The following is a 20,569-nucleotide window of genomic DNA, read 5'->3' as shown; positions in this document are numbered from 1 at the left end:
TCCATTTGTCTTCAGCCTCGTCCGGGTGGGCCGGCCCTGCTCGCTAGACCTATCAGTCCCGGCTCAGACAACCAGTCCTGCACGTTGGACCAACCCTGGTTCCTTTAAGCTTCACCGTGGGAGGCAGCCACGGTTACTAGAGCCCCACCGCCACGACAAGGCGGGAACCGTTGGTGGGGCAGGAGATCAGCCTGCCGGACTACAGTTAGTACTCTGCCCTGTTACAACTTCGGATATTCTATCGCTTTCTTGAGAAAGGTCACTGTGTAATGTTCCTCGCACCAGATTCTTATGGCTCCCCAACGAAGGTTGGTTTGCCAACGAAGACTGGCATGTCTGGTTCTTCGCCCGCACCTTCTGTTTGCCAAGCGAAGTTAATCATTTCTTCGTGGAGCTCTTCTAGGATTTTTATGCGATTTCCCTTGTCAAGAGTCCTGTTGGGGCACTAACGACCGCGACCCTTAGTTCGGAGGTTTTGGAGCCTTAGGCTTGACTTTCCGGATTACTACTTTGTTGAAAATACTCCTTGGTTAGTTTTCTGTTTGCCATAGCTATTGCAGACTGACTATCACTACTCAGCTTAATAGTCTTATTAACTCCAGTTATTTCTCCAAATAACCTCTTAAGGAAAACTGCTTCTCTTGCAGCATTTGACAAACTAATGGATTCCGCTTCTGCACTTGATAACGCAACTACTGTTTGTTTTCTGCTTTCCCAACTTACGGGTGCAGACCCAAATTTAAAAATATAACCTGAATAGGACTTGCGATCTGTTACATCACCCGCATGATCTGCATCAACAAATCCTTCTAAATCTCTTCCACTTTGTTTAAACACCAGCCCCAGGCTTTTGGTGCCTTTAAGATAGCGAAGAACTCTTTTTAGTGTCTGCCAATGTTGCTCACCATAACAACTGTTAAACTGACTTAAGTAACTTATTGCAAAAGCTACATCTGGTCTTGTACAGACCGCTAAATACATTAAAGAACCTACTAATTCTTGATATGGAATGTTATTAGGCGGCTCATATTTCTACCGGTTTGGTCAACCCATAACCTGTTGTAATTTGGTTAGCGCAGCGAATAACGCTATTTAAAGATTAGTAAACAATGTTTATTATTAAACTAATACAAATTCATGTTATACATGTTAAATGTTAAATTCATGTTATACAGCATACAAAATTACTTCAATTAAAATTCTAACTCAAGAACATATTCGAATATAAAAACATGTCACATTTAAAAATGTCTTGCTTTTACAATGCCAGTCTTACAATGTACGATATTTTTAGATCTCATAGAAGATCCTATTTACAACAGTAACCTTACCACTATTAAGGTAGTCTTACACTAGTCTTTAGTTCTGATATCCAGTCCAACCTAGATGTCAGGTGAGTCGTAGCTCCGGAGTCTATGAACCATACGTCTTTCTTGTCAGAACCCGATAGTGCCGTCAAAGCAGTAACATTAGCACTCGCTCCCTTGTCCTTTTCGTTCCTCTTACGTCGTGGACAGTCTGGTCTCTTATGTCCTGGCTCCTTGCATTCGAAACACACCACTTTCTTAATCTTCTTTTTATTCATTGGAACTGCAATACCACCAGCTCTAAATGCAACCTGTTCTGGATCATTCTGAAATACTTCACTTAGCAGTTAGTTTTCACCTGATCAGCAGTTATCGTAATGTTACTCGTCTCCAGGGTCATGATCATTGGCTCGTACTTAGCTGTAAGCCCGCCCAACAGGATACCAGCTACAGAAGCATCTTCTATTTTCTTGCCAATATCATCCAGGTCTCTCAATGTACTCAATACAGCATTGATATAAGATTCCATATCAGTGTAATCTGCGAGATTCATTCTATATAGTTTTCGTTCTAGGGCTAATCTCCGTCCCATTCCGCGGTCTTCGTAAGCATTTTTAAGTTCATCCCATGCTTCTTTTGCTGAAGTTGCGCTGCGGACATAGGTGATTGCAGGACCTTCTAATGTTAAGCAAATCTTCGCCAACACCTTACGATCGTTACGTGATTTAATCGAAGCTAGAGTAGTATCACTCTCAGGATAACCGTCTATTGCCTCCCATAAGTCCTCATGTATCAAGTAGTTCCTCATCTTGAATTTCCACGTACAGCAGCTTTCGCGCCCACTTAGGCGTATGCCCGAGGGAAAGCTCGAGGAAGATGATTTGCTACTATTATCACCACTAGCTATAGTTCTTATAACAACGAAAATTTCAAAATGTGCTGTGCTGTAAAACTAGAATAGTTTATTTTCTGGACTAGGTGCTGATGTTAAGATGTCATTTCATGTTAATCTTTGTTTTAAATTGCAGCCAACAAATGGAACCTCAGTCAGTCGTGGTTTCGTTTTTTAGAATTAAGATTATTTAAGATACAGGCGTCTTATAGGCGTGTGAGCATTTTCCTCTTTATATTTATCTACTGTTTTTGATTTTACGTTAATTTAAATTTCATATATTTTTATTCGAGTTTGTGTGTACTGTATCTTAGACTCACTTATTAATTTTGAAATAAAACTCGTAATTCGCCAGAAAAGCGTAAAATATTTAACAATAACACGCAAAAGATGTCCAATTTGTATTAAATCGAATAACATCGTATATCTTTTGAGCCGTCCGGACATCCTCGTGTGGGCGAAATGACCGGAAGTCGACGTTTGGCCTTAGTTCAGATGTCAGATATCATTTGTGTATAAAATCCACGGCTTGACGCACAGTTACTACGAATTTGTGCAAAATGTTAAAAACAATTGTATTATTGTTGCTGGTAGCTTCAGTGTATACAAGATCTATCGGGACACGTTCGATGATGCGGGACGATGTTGTTGTTCCCGAACCTGCAGTGATTATAAGAAACGTTGCGTTTGACGATTCTCCCGACGACGGGTACAACTTCACAGACGACAACTGTCCTGATGGCTTCTTGATGGATTTTACGGGAGTTTGTCGAGAAGTATGGTGATAAGGAACGACCTAAGCACGAAGAGATTGTGAAGATTTTCGGAGCCGGTTTATATATTACTACATTAATATTATACTTTTTATGTAATATTTATTTTTGTACTTTATACTACGTTCCAAATTAAAACGAATGTCCAAATTGATACATTTTTCTCTTTATAATTAATATTCCATCATGGGATACAAATAATTAAATTGTATCAAATAATATTCGATGTTTAATAATCCAATAAAATTAAAAATGTGTAAGTGAAGAAATTATGTTCTCTTTTTCTAATTCAATAAGGTGAGCACGTTAATTTTGTAGGTATTTAATTTATACGTAGTAAGTTCCTAAGTGTATATCTAAACGATGAGTATAACATCGTCTACCCTTGAAGGAAGAATAACAAGTCTTAGTATTGAAGTATATTTTTTTTAATTTAATCTTTTCAATAAAAGTGCAATATCAACAAAAAATCAGTATATTTAAAAGTAGTATTATAGCAGTCTCTCGATATACTTCCAAGTATCTAGTTGGTTAAGATAGGGGTTGGCAAAATCGATAATAAATTCTGAACCAAAGTTGGAGATGGCGCCTCGGAAACGGTTGATGTAGTCCACAACCACCTCCTGGATCACTGCATTCACTATTACGTCTATGTCACCACCTCCGATAGCCCCGTTTACGTTTGACTGCGAAAAAAAAAAAAAAACAATATAAAAAAATGTCTTATCTTACGTAAAGATAATTAAAGTGTAACCGATTAAAATTAATCTGATTTTTTTGTACAATTTTTAATTTTACCTTAAAAGATGGAAGTTCAAAAGATGCTCCTTCGATTCTGTCGATGATAATAGATTTTTCGTTGTCCGATTGTTTTAGGTAGATTTTTGCCCGTAAACGAAATTCCTCAATCTGGAATCTTTAAAAAAAAATTAAAGCAGTCCTTACTATAATAACATAATTAGGGTGCTTAACTTACGACAGATATATAACTACTCAACTTAAGAAATTTTAAAAAGATGTAAAAGTCAGAAGATTATCAATTTTAGTTCCATGTTTCATTTTAAGAGCTGATACGTAAAATACTAAGTTGCAAATACTTACGAGGCATTCCCCTTGCCATAAAGTGGAATTGCATTAAATAAATCGCCAGTGAAATCGTAGATTTCTGAAAATTACAAAAACAATACTAAGTTTTTTTCGCATCCGTTTTTATAATTGATCTGATAAGCACTTTAACAAGAAGGAAGATCATAGCGTGATTTCCACTGCATAAAAACCTGTTAGTATCCCTCTTTAAATAAAAGGGATAACAAAATATTTTTGTGCATTTATGAGTAGATGTATGAATGTAGAAGAAGCGAGAAAGGTGTGTCATGACTGCGCCAAATGCTATGCTGTGCTACCTTGTGGGTTACGGGCATAAGTTATGTCGTTGTAACATGTTTTTGTATATTTTTTCAGCGGTGGAAACTCATGACTAGAGTTATGAATACATACCGGTACTTATATCCAGTTTAGGCACGGATAAATCGAGTTCAAAGCTGAGATCGCGCAGGATGAGCTCGCTCTTGTGCACCACGAACCCACCCAGGCCGGTCATGAAAATCTTTTGAAGATCTAGGTCGAAGCTGAATTAAAAAAATACATAAATATAAGTGTTTAAATATCATAATGTAAATTCAAACAAATCATACATTAGAAAAAAAGTATATTGGATTGTAACTTATAAGGTAAATATATACATATATAACCGCTGTATTATAACCACTATTACTAAGGCATTTGTAGTGCTTACATCAACTGTATATATTTCACTAATGTAGTAATTTAATGAAACCACGATCAAATAGAATACATATGTGTAGTATTGACCTCCATTTCCTCCGATGTGTTAAATCACTTGTTCAAGGACCCCATGACTGGACCTCATCGTCATTTAAGATCCCGAAAGGTGCGTGAGATTGAAGCCATCAATCTTTGATATCTACTTACTTGGCTATCCCAGCTGGTATTTGTAGACGGAAACTGTCCAAGTCGAGGGGGTCCAGAGGTGGTAGGCCGAACAAGTCCGAGCCGTTGTTGATCACATTACGGACATATGTTATAAGCTGACGAATGAGCAAGTTGATTAGGAAGTTGCGATCACTAGTTGACACCTCAGACAGGGACTCTATAAAAACAGAAGACTTTTTTATTTTGCTTACAAATAGACACCTAATGTTTTTATTCCATCTCAATGGTAACTCGCCAAGTAAACAATTAAGCATTAAAAGCGAGTTATTAATCTTTGCTGTAAAAACTAAGATGATGACTTACCATATTGAACTTCTTTTCTTGACTTCGGCAATGCCGCAGCGAGTGCGCATAGTGTTAACAATATTAACAATTTCATTCTGCATTATAAGGAAAGATAAACATTTTTTATTGTTATAATAAAGATTTCCCCAACCTTAAGACAATAATGAACTATTATCATATCCGCTATAGATATATCTAACATTTATAAAATTAAATCACATATCTTTATCAAACCAAGTATCCGATCATATCGTGCCGCATATCTTAATACCTTAAAGGTCTTTCCTTGCCGCCAAACTAAGGATTCTTGATCAAACTTTAAGTAGAAATATATATTTAATTTATTTATGTAAGTAATGATAATTATAATACCTTAAACCCGACATACTTCAAAGGCTAACTTCAGTCAAGGTCATAGTAGAGGTGACGAAAATTAAATAGATTTAAAACAATCCAACGCATTTCCTAATCCAGTCACATGCTTACAGTCAATGCTTATCATGCAACAATGTCGCAGTCATTTGACCATGTATATATCCTCGTTATGTACTTTATGTATTTCCATTTTCTATTTTAATATAGGAAACATTTCGCATGTGTTATCATTTCAACTCAGTACATTTATTTAACTACATTTTAACGATCTTAATTCGACTGGCTATTATATTTTTTTCGTTTGATGATTATTTTTATACAGTGGTATTATTTTTATACCTCGACTACTTGAACTATGATTTATAAACCAAGTAATGCCAGCTCTTTTATGTCCCGAGTACACACCGAGAGGGATGATAACTTTTTTTATCAACCACGCAAGCCCAGCGCAGATCTTACTAATATTATACATGCCAATATTTAGCTGAATGGATGGATGGATGTTTGTTAGAAGGTATCTACGGAACGGCTCAACGGATCTTGTTGAAATTTTACACACATTAAGAACGTAGTTTAGAGAACACATAGGCTACTTATTACGATTTTTTTATTTCCGCGCGCACGGAGTCGCAGACTACATCTACTTTGTTATAATCCAAGCAATGCCGCAGATTATTAGTGAAAGACTAATAGTTGCTTCTTAATTAAAACTTCCTTAAAACCTACCATGCGAGTTGGCTGTTCCGTTCTACGAAATAATTTTCAGCAAGTGGGGAGTGAGTTGACGGAACGGAATCCAAGGAAGTTTGTAATTTCTTACTACACTCTTGTAACCTTATAAGTTAAAACGAAGTTCTATTTCACAATAGCTAATTGAAATATACAAAATTACCTTGCGATCGAATTGAAGTTGTAGAGCTATACTAAATTAAATAAAATATTTATTCGAGCCCACGCGTTCATTCAAAACATCGACTCACCTGAGTTAGTAGCCGACAGTTGCGGAATAACTGCTCGCAGTTCCTGTATGAAAATCATTTAAATAATCAGACATCAAATTTTATCGCTAAGCTAGTATTACCAGGATATCGATACAAAACATTATCTTAATTGGTTTTTTATAAACAAAACCGATCTTAGGTTTTCAAATTCAACTACGTAAAATCATCAGATAATGCGATTGTAATCTGTGAATCATTATGATTTGATAATCATAAAAAATCTGAATTAAATATCTTCTAAAAAAAATTTCACACCTTATAATGTCTAATAAAAACAAAAACGCGCAAATATAGGAAAAAAATTTTTTTTCCGGCTGACACAAAAGGTTATGTTTTTCGCGGGTAATTTTGACAGGAGAAGTACCGAGTACAATAATCCGCGTCGTGTAGGCTGCTGACTGGACTTGAAAGACTAATGAAGACTAGGGCCGTACCAGAGGTGCAAAACATAGGGGCGCCAGCACCAGACTATCGAAGCTGGACGCCCAATATCATTAATACAGCCAAGCATTAGTATGCAGGAGTAGTCTCCTAAGCAAATCTTTCCCATTTTTAGACAACTTTAAAAAGAAGGAGGTTATTAGAGTCTGACTGATACGCCTTGCAAAACTTCTTAATACGAAAACCTAAATGCTCTTCTCTCATAGTCATTGGAAAATGGCAACGAATATTTATTTATTGGAATAAAGCTCTTGCTCTTTCCCAGACCCAACTCAACTTATAAATCGATGTTGAAGGTATATCACCAGCCGATGATCAAGAGGTGGCTAGTAGTAAAATTATTTTTTTATGCCATAGATGCAGTATCTATGGAATAAAAAAAAAGAATTATCTTTGTTTTTTCTTGAAAATTGAATTTTTCAACACGTGGTCAAATTATTTAATGAAAAAGCGTTTTTAGATATCTATGTATAACGTTGCCAGGCGTCCGGATAAAGCCGGACATAGGTAGGCTTTTTGATTGCGTGTCCGGCCAAAATAAACGGTATTCCGGCTTTTGTTAGGCTTTTTACATTTCCCTAACGAGAGTATACCTATTACTACTGAGACAAAATCCTAAACAATATAGGTAGGCTAGTAGGTTTGGCGACCTGGCAATCCTATCTATGTAGGATACATTTTTCGAGGGCGGGCAGCTGCCCCCATCTGCCTCATTTAGCGAAGCGCTTAGATGTTGCTTAGATGACCGGAAAGACTACTTTTCTTGATCGTGAAATAAAACAATAAGAATTATTCATTCATGCGAAATATAATTGTTGGGACCAAGGAAAAAGCGCAAAATAACACAAATAGTAGTAATACTAAAAGTAATTTATTAAATAATATCACAGGATAGCGGCGATCAGTCTCCAAGATTCGAAGTTAGTTAAGTACTGGTTAAGGAATTGTTTTGCTTCGTCTTGATGCTGCGCTGCAATGTACTTGCTGAATCTTGTGAGATAGTCTGCCAACATGTCTTTTATCATGGCGTTCAGGATGTCATCTATGTTGCCGTCGAATTCTGTTCTAGACTGTAAGAACTAAACTGTTCAGACTTGGATAAGATACAAATAATAACCTAACATAACTAATCGAGTAGAAGTGATTTAATAATAATAATAAAAATTAGAATAATATATCTAATAAATTATTGCCTAAAATCTTACTATATATTGTGTCTATTTAAAAATTATTAATTTGAAAACTAGCGCCTATGAAGTGTTGAATTATTTTTGTATGCGGATTAATGTTGTACTCAATGGACGGTTGTCATAGTGTCGGACCGTATCTGCATAAAGAACAAATATGAACTATATAACATCGGTCTTGTAACGAAATTAAACAAACAGATAAGTAGTATATTATTTAGGTATTTTATTAATTTTTCAATTCAATTTTTTATTACAGTTATTTGTCCATGTATCGCACAACTAACTAAATAAATATTAAATACATTTCTTTTTTGTTTGTCAACACCTCAATTTTTTGAAGTTTAATAATTTATTCCTTTATGTAGTTTTGAAAAATAAAATAGAAATAGAAAGAAACAATTATATTTATATTAATACTAGCTTTTACCCGCGACTCCGTCCGCCCGGAATAAAAAAACGCACACAAGATAAAAAGTTCCTCTGTCCGTCTCCTAGTTCTAAGCTACCTCCCCATCAATTTTCAGCTAAATCAGTTCGTCCGACCGATAGTGTAACTAACATGACTTTCTTTTATATAATATATTTCATTTCATTACAATAATCAAGAAATTTTCGATTGCAAGTTCTATGATCGAGTTTACTCAACCCATCTCTAGTGAATTTTCAAACGAATCACCACTATACATGTTTTTTTTTTTTAATTTTTTCGGGTTTTTGTTTGAGATCTATTAAAGGTCTCAATTATAGTGTAAATATACTTATTAAAAAAGTGTACATATGTGTGAGTACCTATACTAGCTGTCTCTCGCAACTCCGTAAGCGCGGAATTAAAAAAAAATAATTGGTATCCTAAGTGTTAAATTTCATCGAGATCTATGATCCAAATCATTAAAATATTTCCATTATTTTTGCAATCTCATATCTTTATCATAATGTTGATATTAATATTATCAATATTGATAGATTAAATCACAGTCGGCAAGATGTATAAAATAGATAATACGAATGCTCGAGATTCTAATCTAGTCTAGAACAAAGACGAAAATCCGCAAATGGCGTATATCCATTGATGGATTAATAGTTATTTATTTAATATACAATCATTAGTAAGTGAGTATTAATTAGTAATTTCAAAACGAGACAAAAAAGACAAGCAGTATTGAGCAGATATCAACGCAAATTATTTATAGACAAAACGCAGAAACGTATGATTATTGGAAGAACATTGGAAAACTATAATTTTATGCAAAAAGTAAGGGCTTATATTTTATAGAAAAGGTTGCACTTATGATTTCCGTAATTAATTACAACAAAAAATCGAATATCTTGTTTAAACAGCATAAGTCGATATAAGACTATATAGGTGATACTCCGATATTTTAAGTAGTGACGGATTTTGGCGGCAGGCTTTGTAGATTATCTTTGTGTGGGCTTCCTCTTTGTATGAACTACGTGACACAATTAACTAATACGTATGCATATAAACTTACCACGATAGTATCAACTTCGAATTGTGGTCTTAAAAATCTTTCTATTAATATGGATTTACCGTCGGCTGATTGTCTTAGATAAATTTTGCTTCGGAATATTAAATCGTGGACTTCAATGCTGCAAAAATATACCTATTTAAATCGTGCATATTTTGTATTTGTTTTTAGTTAAATTATGAAATAAAACAAAGCATCTATTAATTGAGAAATAATGCGACTAAAATGCGCAATTCTTACTTTAGAAAACCGTATCCATACAACGGAAAAATGCTGTAAATGTCTCCGGCCATGACGTATCTTTCTGTAACAAACATATAATTATAATAATTGGTTGAAGTCAAAGCTTTTTAATATTATTGTCGATTCATGACTCCTAAAGGTAACCTAAAAAACTTAGAAATACTTACCAGACAGCATAGATAGTAAAGGAAATCTCATGTTCAGTTCTAATGAGATATCTTCCTTATCAAATGTTGTGTCAAGTATTTCAAAATCTCCAAGTCCGAGGTATGTCACATTAGATAGTTCAGCTTGTATCCTACAAAATAAAAGTAAATTTATAATAATAAGCAATGTTATAGCTTCAATAATGCACCACGAATGTAAGTACTTCGTTAACCTACAATTTAATTAACCTGCAACACTCAGAGAGGGTTACTTAAATAAATGATTTTAATTATCTAGTACACTGTAAATATAAATAGATAGGTCATCGCTTGGAAATAACAGCTTTTGCTACGTTCCGACTTAAACGCACCTGTAATCATCAGCTCACTATACATCCCCACTGTAGTGCTCGGTGCCTACCCTAAGTTAGTTGTGACTAGGCCATTGTCAACCACGCTGGCCCAGTGAGGGCTGGTTGACTTCACACATATCTTTGAATTTCTTCTGAGATATGTGCAGGTTGCATCACAATGTTTTCCTTCACCGTACTAACAATTCTAACCCAATTAGTTAGAATCCTCACCCCTGCTATCAACCGCAACCGTCAGCGCCAAAATCGTGAAAATCAAAGAGGCAACAAATACCACGGTTTATAGCCAGATCATGTATGCAGGTTTATTTCTTATAAATTACTGGATTTAGTATAAGAAATCAACACCTAAATGAGTGCATACTATATAGTTACCAATAACTAACTGAGTGTAGCTGTTTGGTTTTAGTCAAAACTTACGTAAAACCATTGCCAGTAAAATTAATTTCTTGATGTTCGATTTGCAGTGGATCTAGTATAGGCACGTCGTTGGTAGCACTACCTTCTTTTATCAGTAGCCTTAGTAATTCGAAAAGCTGTCTTAACACGGCATCTACTAGGAATCGGTTACATTTTAAATTGCCATCTGAAATATAATAAATAAAATAATAGCACTGAAATTTAATATTATTTTAAGAGTAAGGGCAATTCTTTTAACAGTTTTTTATCTTTCTTAGAAAAGGACTGACAACACATCTGATTGTAGAGGAATGAGGGTATAAAACAGTTCTTACGAAAGTTCAGTTTTTTTTTTTCGGCATTGTCATAAGCTTGAATCTTGTAATATATTAGTAAATTTATTGGTTTTTAACTATGAAAAAAAATCTTATTAAATATACAGTATGTAAACCTTACGTACCATCATTTTTCGCATCTGTAAAAGAACTCGCAAGGAACAAAACCACTAATATAATTTTCATTTTAACACTGAGACTATGATCTATAAATAAATGAAGTAGCTCATTGATATACCATATGGTATATCAATATATATATATATATATATAGATATCAACGACTGGCCGTGGCTTAATTCACTAATCTAGAGGATATCGATATCTGTGCTAAGGTTTCGAAACCAGGATTCTGTTATCGACTATAATCTAGGTTGTAGGTCGTTGACCTAAATAATAATAAAAACTATGTTGTTTAGTCTATTCGTCAGCGGTCATTATTTTTATAAGGTTAAGACTATTTGGTTAAAATTTATGGTCCTTAAAATCTATTGTTTCAGCCATATGTCAACAGATGTGGTTGAATTTGACCTATAAAGTATTTTAATTGTTTTCCTGAAGAAGCAAAAACTTGTTCTATTACTTAATAACAGGATTTCTAATGGTACTTACTATTATTTTAGTTTTTTAGAGTACCTAGTAAGTTCGATACAAAAACTAAGAATAGTATTATTTCATATTATTTACCTACACTCTGATTATAACTAAATGATTCACTTTTTTTATAAAAATTTAAACGATTGATTTGATCTCGACTGTACATTTTAATTTAATTAATTTTCCCATGAGGATAAAGGCTATTAATCGACAATGCCTTCATGAGTTTTTGTGTCCTTGACACAGTTAACAATGTATATACTGAATACGCCAACCGTTGTTATATCGGCGCTCCCATCTTAGACTTCAACCATGGTAAGGTCACATTACTTTAGGCGTCGCTACAACGAGACGAATTGCTGAAAAAGGGCCCCGGAGAAGTTTTATCTCTCGATTAAACGTTTATTTATAGTCTATGACTCACATTGCGAGATTAGAACTGTTTACACAAACTCTAGTTCAATGCCGTTGTATAGAAACAACATACTTTTAATATCGTGATAGCAATTTGATTTTTACGTAAAATGACTATTTAAAAATATATATTTATCACTAAAGCGCTTTCGCCCTTTCCCCATCTAAGGAAACAAATCTCACTCTAAGTGAGGTCGGCAAGATGGGTTTTGGCCACATAATTCAAACAATTTTTTGTAATTTTAGTCATTCTATTTTGCAATGAATTTTGTTTATCCAAAAATATGTTCGTGTTTTCTTGTCTAATATAGGTATTTAATGCTTCCCCAACACACAAAATATGTCGGTACAATAGTAATGGATTGTTAACTCTAGATTTATTGCTTTGCATATTTATGTGCTAAGGTTGAATGATTCGGTACAAGGGGCGCCAGATGACGAATATATAATTAAAATTTTCGAAGTTATTAACAAATGTCACTTTAAGCAATTCATTTAAAGTATGTGGCAGGTTCATTAAATGTTTGGCGCCATCATTAATAAAAAGGAATATTTTTTAACTAGAAACTTCCTTTCTTGTAAAAAAATGCAATTAGTTTTCGGTAAATCTATGTGTAATAGTTCGTTTAATACGTTTCATGTTTAGACAGACAGTGCTTACATTCAATTTATATTAGGATATCATAATTTATAGTGTTATAAATAGGTCGATGATCTTGTGGAGTGAGTCCGAGGGAACGGAGACTCTGTGTAATCTATTGACATGTGCAATACGGACAGCTGACAAACGATTTTTACGCTTCCCAATGCGTTGATTTCGGCAATTACCACTACTTCTTGCTTCATTACAAACATGATACATTATTTCATTTCTAATTTAGGTCATCAGATGTGTTAAAGTGATGACATGGTTATTTTATTATTGAACAGAAACAAATTGGTGTATAAATGATTTGATGTGACCTTGCAGATTCGTGGTCGACTAAAGAAGAAGAAAAATACATATGACTTTCCCAAATGATTACTTCTACGTGAGCTTTGTGCAGCAAAATAGGACGAAGTACCAACGTATCTAGTCCTATTTTTTTCTATTTATTTTTTCAATTTTAATGTTCAGTTATCACCCTCAAATAAGTTACGTATTATGTGGTCTCAAACTAAAGATAAAACATTTTTAAGTCAGAGCAATTCAAATAATTCAAGACATGCAGCTAAAACTCAGGTGTAAAATAAATTGACCACCATTTCTTAGTTTTCAACTTAGTTTTTAGAGTTTCATAGAAGATTTTCCAAGTTTTTACCTAACACATTACAAAGGGTAAACTCCAAGACTAGATTTATAAATTTTTATACATTATGTGTGCTGTTTAATATTAAAACGTGCTTGCCTAGTAACACCTTACACATTTTACTATTTGTTTACGCTGGAAAATTGCAAGCGAGGAATTCCATGTTATTTCAGTACATACTCATCTGTTTCATGTATTCAACTCTACTGACTTTTTTACATCTGTTTTGATCGTGAACTTCACCCTAAGAAATTTCTGAATTTCCATCAACGCCAGATTTGTTGAACTTGTTTACATTGTAGGATTACTGAATTCAATTTTATTTCATTATATCAATAATCCCTAACACAAAGGCATAAGTTTATTTTTAAATAGGCTTTGTTATTATGGTAAAATTCGGAATTTCGGAGAAAAAACAACGTTTACCAAAGATATAAAAACAAGAAATTAAAGTATGTGAATATAAGGTCTAGACAGCCAGGAAATGAGACGAGAAATGAAACGACGAAGCAAAGACTAACACGAATTAAAAGCGACTGAGCAATTTCAGGAATGAATGCTTCAAAGCACAAGGCTTAATGAAAAGTGCATTATTGCATTCTATTGCATGTATGCTCTGATAAATGTATAACAAATAGATAGCTATTGCCTAGACTTTTCAATTCATCGGGCAGGTACCCAATTAGTTTGGGCAGAATATTCGGCGGCTTACAATCTATGGTTCACCACTATTTATTCTCATCGCACAGATTTCGACTCGATCAGTTCTCGCGCCGACCTCAACGACATACGTGAAGTGACGTAAAAGCCCGCCAACGAATTATCAGTATTTAAAAAATTTTACGTTTGTAAAATAGAAAATTATAAAAAACATTTAAACGTTTTTTACAACTAGTAAACTTCGAGTTTTGTAGTGCGTTTTAAAGAACAAAACATAATGAAAACAATGTTTAGAATTGTAGTAATTTTCATTTTAATTTCGTATGTTATATTAACTACAGTTTTTGCCGCTCCCGCGAATTTGTACTGTAAGTAATAAACAAAAAACATTTCATTTTCATAATGATAGTGAAGCATCGGCAAAATGTTTGAAAATGTTTTACCAAATATTTGTAAACATAGGTATAAACAAACTGTAGGTTAGATAATATTAAGGTTTAAATGGCTTCTGAAAATTGCTACGTATATGTAAAGTTTTTAGAGCTAGATATATCCAATTTAAATAGTGATATTGTTTAAGCTTAAATTTTCCAAGGTTTTAATTTATATTTTGCAGTTTGAGGTAGTCATTGATGCAATGATTGTGGTTGGTTTTGATATTCTTTATTTAATTATTGATTAATATTTCTGGAAATGGACAGGGACGTTATAAAATTTATACCGAAGCTACGCAAAAGTAGGCTTTGAAAAGACTTGTCTGGAAAAATAGGTGTCATCAGTTAATGCAATGTGTTGAAGTCTAATAGAAGTGTTACAATTGACTATTAATTGACTCGCATGTTTGGTCTGGTTTCTATTGTTTTCGACGGATTGCAGTTATAGTTAAAATCTCACATTAAAACCAAACTGAGGGAAAGTATACGAAAACAAGAGTTTAACTTTTTTCCCCGGAAAATAAGCCCTCTTGGTGAAAGATCTAAAATAAAGTTTATATTTTTGAATAGGTATTTCAAAACAACTCTCTGAATAACAAGCCAAAGAGCTTATTTTCTATTAACGGTATATAAATGTTGAAATCTATTCGTTGTTTCGCAGTGCGTGGACCACACTACACTATTAGTAACACAGAGGGTCGCAAGCAGCCGTACATAGAGGTCCGCAATTCAACGTACCACGGCGCAGGACCGCGAGAAGAGGCGCGTGCCATGTGCTCAGTTAAGACCCACGAAGTCAACGCCACTGCCAACGCTACCATCACCAGGAGATTACATGGTGTTGTCACCTCCAGTAAGACAAATCTCATAAAATACTCTCATAAATACTCCAATCTTCCCTATCTTACAAATTCATGTTGTTAGATTGGTTTGTCTACAACCATGTTACCGTGATTTTCCTTTGTATGAGTGCTGCAGTGGAAACCTGTTGGTTTTATATTTTTAGTCTTAACCGTTGTTGGGACTATAAAGATGTATGGTTTATAATTAAGAATCTCACGATGACATATAAACTGAAAGCATGAGGAGACTACATGATATTAGCCAATATTCTGACGTACAAGTCTGACGAAATCTATTCAGATCAGTCGTCGACATACCGCAAGCGTAATGGACCGTGGCATTAGTTATTAGGCGCATCCATTACACAAGAATAGTGATTAATTGTTGTTGGTTTTGTTTTAAAAATTTTTTACGATATTCCCAGGACCGCATGTTTAGTTTAAAAGTTTTAGTATGTTTCTAGATGTAAAATTTCATCGTTTCCCGGTCGCTTATCGGTCATTTATAAAACATTTTAATTTTTAAAAGCATGCAAACAATGTATTGTACAATATAATTTTTGATATATTAAATTGAAACATATATTGTCCGCCAGTTTCTCTCCTCTAACCTTCGGTCAGTCGGTCACCCCTGACCTCTGTTGGTAATCTCGTCCGTTTTATTTATTTCATAATTTTTACCACCTGTACCCTCGTTCAGGGGAACTACACTCTTCAATACAGCGGTTGGAGGTGATCATCTTCGGTCAGATGCAGCAGGTGTGGTCGAGCCTGGACGCGCTGCGGGTGCAGCTGGCGGGCGCGGGCGCGGGCACAGCACACACGTACCCCGACCGAAGAACTGTATCTTTCAGATTTAAACCTAACGGAATATAACGATGCGTCTCTCATCATGTAATAAATTTAGGTGACCTCCGATATACTATTTATCAGTTTATCTTTGATTTGCCAGTTTTTAAATGAAATAAAGAATAACTTTATAATTTATAATCATTTATTTTGACACATACAAACGAAAGATGGTTCTTGCGGTTCCTAAGTTCCAAACATCCATCCATCCATCCATCTAAACATTCGACTTTATAATATTAGTAAGAAGTAAGGTTAAAGAAATAAAAATCAAATTATAAAATAAAGTTCGATTTATTTAACAATTAGTAACTGAATTAATCAGCGGGTTTGCCCGCCGGGCACTTAGCGGCTCGGTCGGGCAATAACAATTAAACGAGTGCGTTCGTTAGTTACAAAAGTTAAGCCTACAAACTAGATGCAGTTATTAATAAATATTAACAAAATAAACAAAAATGTATATCATCTTATAATTACATCGGAATGTACTTCAAATAAAGTATTTCGAGTTTAAAAAATTTGCAAAAATAAATCTCAGTTACTGTTGTTCAAAAAACAGATGATTTAATAAAAATGTTCGTGAAATCTTCAAAGAATTTTCATCTATTATTCAGTTATTCAAAAATTATAGAACAGTGTTACCATATCAAAGTTTATAAAAAGTAAAAATCGTTATAAAAATATAAAGTTATAAGAAAATCAGATCTTTATGGTAATAGCAACACTATCTGATATCCATACATTGTATCCAATCCAAATACCCTGATATTAAATTTATTATGCCGTATACCATTCGTAATGATTTTTTAATAAGAAAATATTATTTAATATTAAAACTAAAGAATAAATAATAGATTTCGATACAAAAATATAAGAAATTAATTCAGACTTGTAAACGTTAGTATAAAAGAATGGCGAAATACAAGATTTGATAACAGATCCTATTAAATTAGAGATTTACTTTATAATGGCGGGCGATGGTTTTTTCAAATGTTTACAATTATATTGGCTATAGCTGCAAGTGCATTTTTATGTTATGGACCGAGTTATTAATTGGACATTTTACAAAATGACAAGGAATTCCGTAGTACTATATATTTTTTTGAGATAATTTTTATAGTAACATTTGAGGTAATATTTTATACCCAATTCTTTTGATTAATTTGTAGATTTTATTTTTAAAGAGTATGAGATTTAAAAGAAGTTTCTAAACCCAAGGTATAAGATAGCAATAATGAACCAGCAGTCTTTCTAGGTTATTAACAGTACTAGCCGATGTATCTTTTCTATATTAGTGTCTCGGTCCATGGTTGTAGGGCTAGGGCTAGGCTAGGGCTAGGGTGTAATGGTCTGGAGGTATCTGCGCAGCTCCTCCTGCGTGTCGAAGATCATGACGGGGAAGGGCGAGCCGGGCACATGTCGCCCCGCCCAGCGCACCTCCACGCGGTAGTCGCCGGGCTCGGTGGGGGAAAACTGAAACAAGGAAACACATGATACATGAATTGACAGGATGCAAAAATACTTACTAAAGCGAATATTTAGATGGATGGATGGATGGTTGGATGGATGGGTGGATGGATGGATGGATGGATGGATGGATGGTCGGATGGATTTGGAACATAATATGGAAGAAACATAGGCTACACATGACTTTTTTAAATCCACGCCGACGGATTCGGGGGCGAAAACTAGTGTTATATATATTTGACGATAGTCGCTAATTTCATGAAGGAATTTGATGGTGAGGTTACCTTGCAGAGTATTGTGCGGTCCTTCTGACTCTCGCGTTGCATCTCGACGCGGAAGGCGCCCTTTGGGCCGCGCACGCGCACCGTCAGCTGGCCCGCACCGGCGCCGCGCGTGTCGCACAGGAACCGCGACTGGAACGTCGCCAGCACTCCCGGCTCCACGCCCGGACCGTACACACGGACCTAAACGATATAATAAATCAAATATTATCGACAAAACACATAGATAACCTAAAATGTTACTGAATAAAGAACAGTCTCTAGTAATTGAAAAATGTTAGGCTCTTTTAAATCATTATGTTCTAGTACTAAATTTATTCAAAATCTTTATAGGACTCTCTCTTTAAAGGACATAAACGCCATATTTCACATATATCATTTTACAGAGTTTTATATATACTAGAATTAATATAGTTTAAAGTAAGCTAATGAATAATGGGAATGTACCTTAGAGGGGTCGGGTGCTCCGGCAACCTTGAGCACGAATGGCGAGCCGGGAACGTGCGCGCCCGCGAACTGCACGCTCAGCACGTGCCGGCCCGCCTCCGCCGGCTTCACGCTCAGAGTGAACGTGCCGTCACCGTGCTCGTACAGCTCACAGTACGCCACCTAAATACATACATTATAAATCACTAAATCCAATTAATTGTACGAATACGGCACTTCAGGGAAGAATACAAAGTACGTTAGTTGCTGTATTAAAAAATACATTCTAGTGACAGCGCCCTCTTTCGCATAACGAATAAACTTCACTTATATACGTGATACCTTGTTGGGTCCGGTGCAGTGCGCGGTGAGCTCTCCGGGGCCGGCGCGCCGTGTGTCGATCCAGCTGCGCATCTCACGGCCCACAACGCCACCCGTCAGCCCCGCGCCCGAGCACACCACGCGTGCCGCCTCACCCCCGCCGCCCTCGCCACCACCACCGCCCGCCACAACGCTCACCGTCAGCGGACACCCTGATACACAGTCAGTTACACTTTATATAATCACAGACCACTTTGGAAACATGTCTAAGAATTATAGCAAAGATGAATTAAATCTCGATATTAATGGTTTTTAATTCTATACTCTTTAAATAGATAACTGTAGTAACCTTTAACAAGTCGTCCGGCCCACAGCACGCGCAGCTGGTGTTCTCCGGCGCGGCGCGGCGTGTAGGAGGCGCGCCACAGGCCGGGGCCCGCCGCCGCCAGCGCCACCGGCACCGCGTTACCGTCCGGACCAGTCAATGACGCCTCAGGTGCGCCTGGACCCGCTGCGCTACCGTCTGAGAAGATATCAAAGAATTAGTAGAAAAACATAGTAAAAAGAATTTGTTGTCAGACTATTTGAACGTTTTTGTTGAATATAAAGTTATTTACTGGAACTACTAACCCGCGAATACACATGCTTGTGGATGTGCATTTAAAAGGGAGCAAGAAAACGAACCTTGAATGTAGTCAAAAATATACACTTGTATGTAACAGTATGTTTGTAAAAAGAGATTGGAGTGTTCATAAGACGTACCTATAGTGAAGACGGCGGGTGTGTGAGGCGCGGCGTGTGCGAGGCCGCGGCCGGCGAGCGCGACACGGTCAGCTGCGGGGCCGGCGGCGAGGGCGCGGCGCGGCGCTCCGCCCACCAGAGCACCGTTGTATGTCAGCTCCAGCTCCTGCTCGCCACTAGCGCCCTCCGCCGCCGACAGCGTCACCACCGCACGACCCGACACCGTCTCCACACCTGACAATATAACAAACACAACCTATTATTAACAGTGGTAGACGCCAGCAACAACATCTGTTGCACGAATTGAAATACCACGACCACACAGAAGACAGGCGTGAAGTGGAAGCAATTCCGCGTTTCGTATGATGAGTGTTTTGCCGGAAGCCTAATTTTAGTCCTCTTCCCCTTCACGATTTTTTATTAGTAGAAAAGGATGGGAAAGGGAAGTGGATTTGGCGGAGAAGGGGACGCATAGGAAGGGGAAATATCCTCTTTCTGTGCGTCCCCTTCTCCGTTGATTAAAGGTAGGCAACGCATCTGCATTTGCGGATGTCTATGGGCAACGGTCGCCTCGCTATTTCGGTAAATTCAGGTGACTGCTTGCTCGTTTGCCAACTTTTCATATAAAAAATATAACTTTTTTATAATTACAAAATATAATAATTCTTCTTCACCAAAAATAAAAAAATAATAATAACTTTATGTATGACGTGTTTGTGATGTATGACTTACGTTGATGTCTGCCGGCCAGCAGGCACTCGAGCGTGCCGGGGCCGGCGTTGCTGATGTCCAGCACGAGCTTGGAGGGCGCGCGCACCCGCCCCGAGTTGTCCGCCCCCCACCCACCAACGGGCACTATGGCCGACGTGTCTATCACCTAGAACAAATGCAAAAATTAAAACATATGTTAATTTTTTTTTGAAACTCTAACTGATATAAAAATTACAAATGAAAGACAGTGAATACATAACTTGTTAAAGTATAATTATG

The 20,569-nt window shown here is 36.0% G+C and overlaps 4 protein-coding genes across 5 annotated transcripts in view; 1 reads left to right on the top strand and 3 right to left on the bottom strand.

Moving 5' to 3' along the window:
* Positions 1-3,451: 3,451 nt before the first annotated feature.
* Positions 3,452-6,721, bottom strand: LOC106712355. Its single transcript, XM_014504870.2, has 7 exons — positions 6,626-6,721; positions 5,289-5,365; positions 4,965-5,142; positions 4,470-4,600; positions 4,074-4,137; positions 3,771-3,888; positions 3,452-3,658 (listed from the first exon to the last, which is right to left on the bottom strand). The coding sequence occupies exons 2-7, from the start codon at positions 5,362-5,364 to the stop codon at positions 3,464-3,466; spliced, it is 762 nt and encodes a 253-aa protein (XP_014360356.2). The 5' UTR covers position 5,365; positions 6,626-6,721; the 3' UTR covers positions 3,452-3,463.
* Positions 6,722-7,971: 1,250 nt separating this feature from the next.
* On the bottom strand, positions 7,972-11,444 carry LOC106712242. The gene is made up of 6 exons (XM_014504736.2): positions 11,384-11,444; positions 10,945-11,110; positions 10,175-10,305; positions 10,005-10,068; positions 9,768-9,885; positions 7,972-8,157 (listed from the first exon to the last, which is right to left on the bottom strand). Exons 1-6 carry the CDS (start codon positions 11,442-11,444, stop codon positions 7,972-7,974), a joined length of 726 nt encoding a protein of 241 aa, XP_014360222.2.
* On the top strand, positions 10,181-16,370 carry LOC106712243. Of its 2 annotated transcripts, none has more exons than XM_045686500.1 (3): positions 10,181-10,274; positions 15,314-15,505; positions 16,195-16,370. In XM_045686500.1, exons 1-3 carry the CDS (start codon positions 10,217-10,219, stop codon positions 16,368-16,370), a joined length of 426 nt encoding a protein of 141 aa, XP_045542456.1. In that variant the 5' UTR covers positions 10,181-10,216. The 2 variants fall into 2 exon arrangements, with proteins under 2 accessions (XP_045542456.1, XP_014360223.2); XM_014504737.2 differs by lacking the exon at positions 10,181-10,274 and adding an exon at positions 14,433-14,586.
* Positions 16,371-17,521: 1,151 nt separating this feature from the next.
* LOC106712396 (filamin-C) overlaps positions 17,522-20,569 on the bottom strand; it is a 54,636-nt gene continuing 51,588 nt past the window's right edge. The window contains exons 48-54 of the mRNA XM_014504945.2: positions 20,312-20,456; positions 19,601-19,813; positions 19,188-19,361; positions 18,860-19,050; positions 18,539-18,700; positions 18,095-18,274; positions 17,522-17,816 (exon numbers count right to left, since the gene is read on the bottom strand). Coding sequence (XP_014360431.2) covers positions 17,679-17,816; positions 18,095-18,274; positions 18,539-18,700; positions 18,860-19,050; positions 19,188-19,361; positions 19,601-19,813; positions 20,312-20,456 — 1,203 coding nt within the window. The 3' untranslated portion in view covers positions 17,522-17,678. The remainder of the gene's footprint in view (positions 17,817-18,094; positions 18,275-18,538; positions 18,701-18,859; positions 19,051-19,187; positions 19,362-19,600; positions 19,814-20,311; positions 20,457-20,569) is intronic.

The sequence above is a fragment of the Papilio machaon genome, chromosome 3 (assembly GCF_912999745.1).
Source record: "Papilio machaon chromosome 3, ilPapMach1.1, whole genome shotgun sequence".
NCBI lineage: Eukaryota > Metazoa > Arthropoda > Insecta > Lepidoptera > Papilionidae > Papilio > Papilio machaon.
The sequence above is the reverse complement of the archived record's forward strand: the minus strand, read 5'-3'. Positions and strand labels throughout refer to the sequence as shown.